Source organism: Eupeodes corollae, unplaced genomic scaffold, assembly GCF_945859685.1.
Source record: "Eupeodes corollae unplaced genomic scaffold, idEupCoro1.1 scaffold_808, whole genome shotgun sequence".
Lineage (NCBI taxonomy): Eukaryota > Metazoa > Arthropoda > Insecta > Diptera > Syrphidae > Eupeodes > Eupeodes corollae.
In genome coordinates this window covers 1-11,358 of record NW_026605745.1, presented here as the reverse complement: position 1 = coordinate 11,358, position 11,358 = coordinate 1, and the positions used below count along the sequence as shown (strand labels likewise).

The following is an 11,358-nucleotide window of genomic DNA, read 5'->3' as shown; positions in this document are numbered from 1 at the left end:
AGCTCGAAAATTACGGAGATAAAATTTTAGGTCGAGAAATTAATCTTATAAAAAATAAGCCAAGATTAAATAATTATCAACCAAAAGATGAGAAGGAAAAATTTTGTTAACGGTGTGGTAGTAGGAAACACTCCTCCTAAGATCTAAAGTGTCCAGCTCGAGATAAAAAATGCTTCGGTTGTGGGTTTGTGGGGCATTTTCGTCAACATTGCAAGACAAAATCTTCACAAAAGAGGAAATATTCTGGTCCAGAGCGTAGTTTAGACAACAGGAAAAAAATAAAAAGGGTAGGGAAGAGGTAGATTTTATTGAAAAAGAGGAGGTAGACTACGTTTTTCACATTGATAATGACACAACTATAGAATGTTATATTGGGGGGATAAAAGTCAACATGATAATTGACTCAGGTTGTAAGCCAAATTCGCTAACAGAAGCTACGTAGAGTTATTTAAAGACTCACAAAATAAAGGTGTTTAATCAGATAAAAAAATCCAAAAAAGACGTTTTTAGTTTACGGAAAATCCACACCTTTGGATGTGATTGGGAGTTTTGATGCACATATAGTTATAGGAAATGAAATAGAAAAAGCAAAATTCTATGTTATTGCAAGGGGAACAAACAATTTGTTAGGGATTAAAACCGCAAAAGCTCTCAAGGTTATCAAAATTGGAAGATATGTTAACGGGGTAAAAAGTTCTCAATTTCCCAAGTTCAAAAATGTGCTGGTAGAGATACCAATAGATGAATCCATAAAACCAGTTTTCCAACCATACAGACGTATTCCTTTACCTTTAGACTCTAAAGTTGAAAAAAAAACTAGAAAAACTTTTAGACAACGATATCATAGAGTAAGTATAGAAATCCTCTAGATGGGTTTCTCCTATAGTACCCATTCTCAAAGAAAATGGAGAAGTCAGAATCTGTGTAGACATGAGACGGGCAAATGCTGTAATTTTACGCGATAACCATCCCTTACCGACTGTGGATCAACTTTTGCCAAAGATTGAGAATGCTAAACTGTTCAGTAAACTTGATGTTAAGAACGCTTTTCACCAGATTGAAGTCCATCCAGAATCAAGATTCATAACAACGTTTATAACTAAAAAGGGTTTGTTCCAATATAAGAGGTTAATGTTTGGCATAACTTGTACCCCTGAAATTTTCCAAAAAATAATGGAAAGACTTATTTTAGGTTATGAACGGGCAATAAACTTTATTGATGATATATTAGTATTTGGAAGCTACAAACAGGAACATGACAAACGTCTAAAAATTGTTCTTCAAACCCTTGAAGAAAACGATGTACTTTTAAGTAATGACAAATGTCTTATTTGAGTTTGTAAAATACAGTTTTTAGGGCACGAACTAAATACTGAAGGGATTAAACCTTTAAGCAAATATCTAGAAAGCATTATACTGTTTAGAATACCAAATACAATCAAAGAACTCCAAAGCTTTCTAGATCTTATAAATTTTATTGGAAAATGGATACTCCATTTAGCTACTAAAACAGAACCTTTGAAACAGCTCCTGAGAAAAAAAACTATCGAAAAATAGTAAAATTAATGAATATTGGACTCCTCAACAAAACAATGCTTTCATTGAGCTAAAAAACATTCTTGCTAATATTAAATCGCCAGTGTATTACAACGTAGAAGACAAAACGCAAGTTCTTGCGGACACAAGTCCAGTAGGACTAGGTGCAATTTTATTGCAAATCAACTCAAAAGGACCAAGAATTATTGCATATGGAAATAAAACACTCACAGAATGCGAACGTAAGTATAGTCAGACAGAGAAAGAAGCCTATGCTTCGGTCTGGGCAATAGAGCACTTTAACATTTTTCTCTTTTGAAAACAATTTGACTTAATAATGTAGACAAAAAATTTAACGATTCAGAGGTTAGTGATAGGGATAAAGAGAATAAAGAAAAAGGAAAAGAGTATACAGATAGAAAAAGAAAAGCAGAAAGTTCTGATATTAATGTAGGTGATAAAGTGATTATAAAAAATTTTTTTAAACAAAATAAACTTACTCCAAACTTTAGTCCTACTCAACACACTGTAGAAAGTTGTAATGGAGAGGATGTAGTAAAAAGAAATGATCAAACAAATGAAAAGTTAAAAAGAAACATTGTTCACTTAAAGAAGGGGAGTGGAAATCTATCCAAAATTAAAATGTAAACCAAGATTAAATTAAGTGAAATGAATTTCAGTATAAATAGTTTATGCTATCCTATAAGACTTGAAACAAGTTTGAGTTTGATTAAAGTTATGTTATAGTTACAGAGTCAATTATTAACTTATTTTAATATTATAAAAATGTATTCCAAAATGAAGTCCTAATTTTTATATAAATAATCAAAACAAAAGATTAATTATTAGAATAAAGAAAAAAAAATAATGAAACATGAAAGAGATGTAGTATATTAACATCATATTGGAGCAGTGATAAACATGCTCAATGTCAACACAATAATGAGTAAGTTTATTGATATCTCATCTCTCTTCTTATCTATGATTGTCTCGTGTGCATGCTCTACTGGAAAGTAGGTCAGTTCTTATCTGACCACTGACAAAGGCGCGTGCGTGCATTGGCGAGCCAATACTACAGTGATGTCTGCTTTATAGCGGTCTAGGGCCTGCGATAATTCTTCAGCCGAACGTGGTCTGTTTAGGGACCTAACATTCCACTTGCATATCCCAAGTTTGTTGACCTTAATTCGTTTGCGTTGGTTGTCAACAGTAAATCCCTCCTCATTCGAGGCTTGCTGGTGCTTTGCAACTATGAAAGCCAGAATGTCATCCGAACGGCACAACAACCAATCTGTAGGGCCAGAACCTACATATAACTCCAAGGATGGGGAGCCGGATAAAACCGCTCCTTATATCCCCGGGCTCCGAATAAGTCAAAGAAGCCCGATAAGGTGTTCACTAAGTAGTTCAACCTTACTGGAACTGTAGACGCCACCTTTGATTCCATCTCGAGAATTCGTCCGCTGCCGTCTGGATAAGTAGAGGTGCCTTAGTGGGAACACCTCTCCCCCCTCTCTAGTTTACTGCCCCCAAAAACTTTCTACAGGGGTTGGAACCCAATCTTCAGTTGAGGTCCTAGGCACCCGATGTTCACCACGAGGAGGTGAGAGTAGAAGTTGATAGATAGAGATTGGTTTTGAGGTTGTCCTCTTAAATGCACATGTCTACCATTTGAACATCATTATTATTATTATTGTAATATGGTAATTATTATTATTATTATTATTATTATTATTATTATTATTATTATTATTATTATTATTATTATTATTATTATTATTATTATTATTATTATTATTATTATTATTATTATTATTATTATTATTATTATTATTATTATTATTATTATTATTATTGTTTGCGAACGAGTCAATGGACTGTATGTTTAAATGTTTTACATTTATTCTTGATTAACTCGATTTGAAATAACCCACAAAATTAAAGAGGCACCAATCAATATGTTAAATATATGTATGTATGTTGTATTTGTTCTAATTATGTGTTTTGTGATACAAGATATTACCAATGTCTGCACAGCTTGACGATCGAAATCCAAGAGATCGATTCTTGCATAAATTCTTGATTGCAAGGTGCAAGAATTTGACAACAAAAGAGAATGATAGATTAAAATTGAGTGAAACTAAATAACTGTGTGGCTGATAAGACGTTTGTGCATGAATTTTAACATTAGATTTAAGTAGGCAAAAAATTAACTGGACAATTTTAAATTTGTAGAAATAACATAGTGTATGGTTTGAATGTTTGGTAAAATGTTTAAATGATATAACTTTTATGAATTTAGGTATGAATGATTTTAAAGTAAATGTCAATGAATTGAATGATTTGAATGATTGAAATAAAGTAAAATAATTAAAAATAGTTTGAATTGATGATAAATATATTGAATGTTGTTTAATCCTGAACATCCCGGCCCCCCTGGAACGAGTTTCAGGACATGGGTACAACTGCCAGCTTGGTGATTGCACGAACAAAGGTTCCACCACTCGTTTTTACAGTTGCAACTCGTACTCGACCATCTGTACCTTGAGTTGTTGCTGTGATTTTGCCAAGTAGCCACTTTGTTGGGGGAAGATTTGGTTCCTTTATTATAACAAGGTCCCCTGGTTTTAGGTTTGGACTCTGCTGCTTCCACTTTGGCCGTTCTTGAAGTGTGGTGATATACTCCATGTGCCACCGTTTCCAAAAACCTTGAACCATATTTTGTAGGTGATTCCAATGTGTGAGTCGATTTAGTGGCGTGTTTAAAGTGGTAGGCTCCGGGACAGCAGTAAACGGTTCACCTATAATAAAATGAGCGGGGGTTAGAGGGTTTAAATCTTGATCGGATATAACACAAAGAGGACGAGAATTCAGAACAGCTTCGATCTGAGTGAGAACGGTGTACATTTCTTCAAATGTAAGAATCGTTGCTCCGACTACTCGTCGAAGGTGAAATTTGACCGACTTGACACCTGCCTCCCAAAGACCGCCAAAGTGTGGTGACGATGGGGGGATGAAGTGCCATGCGATGCTGTCCTTAGCAAGTGACGTTGCAACCTCTTCGTTATACGCTTCTGATAACACCAACTTATGCATCTCGTTGAGACACCGACGTGCGCCTTGGAAGTTGGTTCCATTGTCCGAGTAAACGTTCGAACATAATCCACGACGAGACACAAATCGACGAAATGCGGCAAGAAACGCTTCGGAAGTAAGGTCACTCACTAGCTCGAGGTGGATGGCTTTAGTGGCCATACACACAAATAGGCATATGTATGCTTTTGACGTCTTTGGATTACGACCTTTGGACAATTTTATGTTGAATGGCCCTGCATAATCGCACCCAGTATTCGAAAAGGGACGACTTTGCGAGATCCTTTGTGATGGCAAATCACCCATTAGTTGCGAAGTAGTACTTTTCCGAAGTTTGAAGCATCTTTTGCAGTTGAAAACAATCTTGCGGATTGAATTTCGACATCCCAAAATCCAAAACTGCTACCTTACGATGGCAAATGTAGCGGAAACTCCTGGATGAAGATTATTTTTGTGGATATCTTCTATAATGAGAGAGGAAAATCTATTATTTGGCAGAATATAAGGATGTTTTATATTAAAAGATATGTAAGAATTTTTAATTCTTCCTCCTACTCTTAGAAGACCTTTGTTGTCAAGGAAAGGGGCGTATTTTAGAAGTTTGGATTTTAAGGGTAGTTCTTTTTTGACTATTAAAGTACGAATATCTTCACTGAATGATGTTAGTTGGACCGATTTAATTATGGTTGTTTTGGCGATATGAATTTCTTTTACAGTTAAGTACGAGGTACGACGCTGACGTTTTGAATTTTTACTTAAATAGTTGAATATGAAGCGAATGACGTACGCGAGTATTCTTTGCATTCGAAACCACGACGAGGTCTTACTGATTATTTGATCAATGACATCAAAATTTTTCACTGAAGTTTGGAGCACTTGATGCGGAGATAGTCTTTGTTCGAGTAAAATTTCGTTATTTTCTTGTTGTAAGGTTACGAATTTGGGTTTAGGCCATGCACTCTCCTCCAGACACAACCATGATGGACCAGTCCACCAGAGGTGATGGTTCGGGAGATTCGACGGAGTAACACCGCGCGACGAACAATCTGCTGGATTTGACTCTGATGATATATGGCGCCAGCAACTCCTTGGTGTAACTTCCAGTATAGCAGCGGTTCTGTTGGCGACAAAGGTAACCCTGCGACGAGGAGGTGAAGAGAGCCAGTGCAACACTATTTCAGAGTCGCACCAGGCCACAGTTTTTGAAAATTTGCACGAAAGCGATGTTTTGATTAGGTTGATCAGGCGAACTAATAGCAAGGCCCCACATAGCTCCAAACGGGGGATTGAAATCGGCTTCAGTGGAGCGACCTTTGTTTTTGCTGCAATTATGGTTATTTTGTACACACCTTCAGCAATTTTACACCGGGTATATAAAACAGCACCGTACGCGAGTGATGATGCATCACAAAACCCGTGAAGCTCTATGTCGTTGAACGAAGATTGGAACAAGTTTCTCGGGATTCTAATTTGCTCAAAACAAGGAAGTTCCTCTCTGTACCTTGCCCATCGGTCAGCTAATCCCAAAGGCAGCTGGTCGTCCCATCCTAGTTTTAAGTCTGAAGACCAGAGTTCCTGAAAGAGGATTTTGAAAAGCACGACTGAAGGCGCTAACAGTCCTAATGGGTCAAATATCCGCGACACTTCTGACAACAATGAACGCCTCGTCAGTGAAATGGTTGGAAGTACTTTTGACATACGAAAAGCATATTCATCACTTGAAGGGTTCCAATGCATACCAAGCACCTTAACAAACGATTTTGAGCGTTCTGTATCAAAGAAAGCGTACTCACAATCTTCCTTTGGAAGAGAAGCAAGAAGTGACCAACTGTTAGAACTCCATTTTCGCAGCTGAAGTTTGGCCATTGATAGAAGAGCAACTAATTCCGACTGCAATTCGATGAGTTCCTTGGTAGATTTTGCCCCTGTCATCACGTCGTCAACATAAACATCTTCCAAAAGAACACGGGCTGCATTTGGATACTCGGATCGGTAATCTTCTGCAAGCTGTTTTAATACGCGAACGGACAAAAACGGAGCGGGTGCTGTACCGTATGTAACGGTATGTAATCGATAGTGTTCTATTTCTTTGGAAGGAGAATCGCGCCAAACAATCCGTTGGTAATCAGCGTGGGGATCCTCTATCCAAATTTGGCGAAACATTTTAACTACGTCCGCCGTGAACACGAAAGGATGTCGTCGAAAGCGTAAACACACACCTATCAGATCACGTTGAATCGGAGGGCCTACTAACAGTGTACTGTTCAAGGATTTTCCTGCTGAGTCTTTAGCTGAGCCATCGAAAACGACACGCAATTTTGTGGACGAGCTGTCCGGTTTCAAGACCGCATGATGAGGCAGATAAAAACACCTGCCACTAGAGACCTTAATTTCATCGTTAGGAATTCGAGTCATATGACCTAAGTCAATGTATTCTCGCATAAAATTAGAATACAACTCTCGCAATTTTGGATTTTGATTAAAACGACGTTCCATTGCATGAAGACGAGAAACAGCGAGTGAAAGAGTATTTTCGAACGACGGATTTGGTGTTTTAAATGGAAGCTGAACTACATACTTCAAATCTGGAGAACGAGAAAATGTCTGGCGAAAGTGTTCTTCTGCTTGGTCGACCACAATTGAATGAATTGCTGGAGCAACTTCCTCAAGTTCCCAGAGCCGTTGCATCGAGTTATCTATGTCGATAGTAGAATGACACGAGAGAAAATGATTTGATTCTTCTCGTTCGAAGAATTGTCCCGTAATGACCCACCCAAACGAAGTACTTTGGGCGATTGGATATCCATCAGGACCTCGAATTTGTCCACCTTTAATAATGGTCCAAAGCTTATCACCACCAAGAAGAATATCGATAGGAGCAGCGATGTTAAAGTTTGGATCAGCGAGTTCAAGATTTGAAATATAAGACCAAGATGAAACGTCAATGGATTTAGATGGTAAATTGGAAGTCAATTTGTCGAGAATAAAGGCATCAACGAACAAATGTGACGAGTTGCAACGAGAATGAATATTTAAGGATATGCGACCTTTGGTATATCCTATCTCTGTCGATGATAAACCGAGGATAGGAATTTTCGAATGAGTTCGTTGAACACCGAGTCTTTGAACAAAAGATTCAACAATAAATGAAGACTGTGACCCGGAATCAAGGAGCACCCGACAGTCTATAAAATTTCCTTGAACGTCTTCAATTTTAGCCCAGATGGTTGGTAGAAGAGTTTTCTTCCGACAGCTAAGATCAAGCGAATGATTACTAATGACCGGTATATTAGATGTAGCGAGATTTGACAACGGTAATTGAAGCTGATTAGAAGATACAGAAGATGATTTTGAATTATTGATTTCAACTGGGTGCACTAGCGAATGATGGCGTGATTTGCACACCCTACAACGAAACGATGAATGGCAATTTTTCGACGAATGCCCAGCACGAAGACAATTGAAACATAAACGATTTGTCTTTGCAAAGTTTCGGCGAGATTCAACGTCTAACCCGACGAATTTGGAGCACTGTGGAAGGATATGACTGTCTTGACACATTGGGCATTTAGATGTTGAAGCTGAATCTGAAGGCCCAGCTAAATGTGCCCGAATGCTATTCGATAGCTTTGTACGCGATGTTACCGAACGATTGTTAAGAGATTGGCATGCTTCAAGAGCATCACACCGCTCTTCTAAGAATTCTAAAAATTCTATTATTGTGCAATCTTCCCGAGATCCGATATGTTCTGCCCAAGATTGTTTTGAATCGGAATCCAATTTGTTTAATAACAAATAAATAAGCCATGGGTCGCGGCCCGATTTGTTCAAAGCACTTAGCCCCCGCACAACTTCATCGGCACCGTCAGATATTTTTCTTAATGTTTGTACATTAGAGACACTGGCAGAAGGAAGCGACAAAAAGGTTTCTATAAATGATTGTACGATTAATTGACACCGATCATAACGTTTTTCTAAACGATCCCATGCTTCGGGATAATTTGTATCACTAATTGCAATGTGTTTTATTAGATTAGCTGCATCACCGCGCAAATAGGATTTCAAATAATGAAATTTATGAGTTGGACTAAGATTTTTCCTCGTATCAACTGACCCCAAGAAAAGATCCCTAAAGGACGGCCAATCCTTATAGCTGCCGCTAAATGGTGGCACAATTATCGAAGGAAGTTTTGTAGTATTCGAATCATTGGCAGACAACGGAGCTGAACCTAGTTTTTCTAGAAATATCGATTGCTGATCAGCTAAACGATCTATTGCGTCAGATGTTTTAGCAGAAATTCCATCGGAATTAACTTTTTCGCGAATAGCTTTGACAATTTGAGAATTCGTTACAAAATATTTTGTTTCGTATGCCGAAAACTCATTTTCCATTTCATCGACTTCTGTTTCTTCTGATTGCTGAAGAATCTCATTATGAAGTGCAGAAAATTCTGTCCACGCGGTTTCTAATTTACCTAACCGAATTTCTAACATTTCTATCGGTGTAGATTCATCAATTGTCTCTACAAATGCTGCCGCCCGAGTTAAACGCCCTTTAGCATTACCACATTTAACTTTTAATGCACTCGCCATCGCACAATTTAATGCTAAATATATATATATATATTTGTTCTCAGCAAAAAGAAAACTATGTTCAGTTTTAGCGAACAATGAGCGGATAAATTATTATTAATTATAATACAAGCACTCAATGTTCACACTTTAAAGTTTAAATTAATTTTACAAATACTCGTATAATTTGAAAGTCTAATAAAGTTCACGAAACCTTGCAAGTGGATTAACGTCGCATATACATCTGTACATATAGATTCATGTAATCAATATATTGTACATATGATTAATATGAAACATTATTTTTATACCACTTTTGATTTTTTATCTAATTCAATCAATTATAATTCGGCGTTGAAGGACCACAATGTTTGCGAACGAGTCAATGGACTGTATGTTTAAATGTTTTACATTTATTCTTGATTAACTCGATTTGAAATAACCCACAAAATTAAAGAGGCACCAATCAATATGTTAAATATATGTATGTATGTTGTATTTGTTCTAATTATGTGTTTTGTGATACAAGATATTACCAATGTCTGCACAGCTTGACGATCGAAATCCAAGAGATCGATTCTTGCATAAATTCTTGATTGCAAGGTGCAAGAATTTGACAACAAAAGAGAATGATAGATTAAAATTGAGTGAAACTAAATAACTGTGTGGCTGATAAGACGTTTGTGCATGAATTTTAACATTAGATTTAAGTAGGCAAAAAATTAACTGGACAATTTTAAATTTGTAGAAATAACATAGTGTATGGTTTGAATGTTTGGTAAAATGTTTAAATGATATAACTTTTATGAATTTAGGTATGAATGATTTTAAAGTAAATGTCAATGAATTGAATGATTTGAATGATTGAAATAAAGTAAAATAATTAAAAATAGTTTGAATTGATGATAAATATATTGAATGTTGTTTAATCCTGAACAATTATTATTATTATTATTATTATTATTATTATTATTATTATTATTATTATTATTATTATTATTATTATTATTATTATTATTATTATTATTATTATTATTATTATTATTATTATTATTATTATTATTATTATTATTATTATTATTATTATTATTATTATTATTATTATTATTATTATTATTATTATTATTATTATTATTATTATTATTATTATTATTATTATTATTATTATTATTATTATTATTATTATTATTATTATTATTATTATTATTATTATTATTATTATTATTATTATTATTATTATTATTATTATTATTATTATTATTATTATTATTATTATTATTATTATTATTATTATTATTATTATTATTATTATTATTATTATTATTATTATTATTATTATTATTATTATTATTATTATTATTATTATTATTATTATTATTATTATTATTATTATTATTATTATTATTATTATTATTATTATTATTATTATTATTATTATTATTATTATTATTATTATTATTATTATTATTATTATTATTATTATTATTATTATTATTATTATTATTATTATTATTATTATTATTATTATTATTATTATTATTATTATTATTATTATTATTATTATTATTATTATTATTATTATTATTATTATTATTATTATTATTATTATTATTATTATTATTATTATTATTATTATTATTATTATTATTATTATTATTATTATTATTATTATTATTATTATTATTATTATTATTATTATTATTATTATTATTATTATTATTATTATTATTATTATTATTATTATTATTATTATTATTATTATTATTATTATTATTATTATTATTATTATTATTATTATTATTATTATTATTATTATTATTATTATTATTATTATTATTATTATTATTATTATTATTATTATTATTATTATTATTATTATTATTATTATTATTATTATTATTATTATTATTATTATTATTATTATTATTATTATTATTATTATTATTATTATTATTATTATTATTATTATTATTATTATTATTATTATTATTATTATTATTATTATTATTATTATTATTATTATTATTATTATTATTATTATTATTATTATTATTATTATTATTATTATTATTATTATTATTATTATTATTATTATTATTATTATTATTATTATTATTATTATTATTATTATTATTATTATTATTATTATTATTAATT

General features: G+C 32.7%; 2 protein-coding genes across 2 annotated transcripts; both read right to left on the bottom strand.

Moving 5' to 3' along the window:
• Positions 1-3,984: 3,984 nt before the first annotated feature.
• Positions 3,985-4,935, bottom strand: LOC129953595 (uncharacterized). Its single transcript, XM_056066836.1, has one exon. It carries the CDS (start codon positions 4,933-4,935, stop codon positions 3,985-3,987), a length of 951 nt encoding a protein of 316 aa, XP_055922811.1.
• A 96-nt stretch (positions 4,936-5,031) lies between these two features.
• On the bottom strand, positions 5,032-9,222 carry LOC129953594 (uncharacterized). Its single transcript, XM_056066835.1, has one exon. It carries the CDS (start codon positions 9,220-9,222, stop codon positions 5,032-5,034), a length of 4,191 nt encoding a protein of 1,396 aa, XP_055922810.1.
• Between the last annotated feature and the right edge of the window lie 2,136 nt (positions 9,223-11,358).

Excerpts from the sequence above, each read along its gene's own strand:
- LOC129953594 (XM_056066835.1), bottom strand. The coding sequence starts at position 9,222 with ATGGCGAGTGCATTAAAAGTTAAATGTGGTAATGCTAAAGGGCGTTTA.
- LOC129953595 (XM_056066836.1), bottom strand. The coding sequence starts at position 4,935 with ATGGGTGATTTGCCATCACAAAGGATCTCGCAAAGTCGTCCCTTTTCG.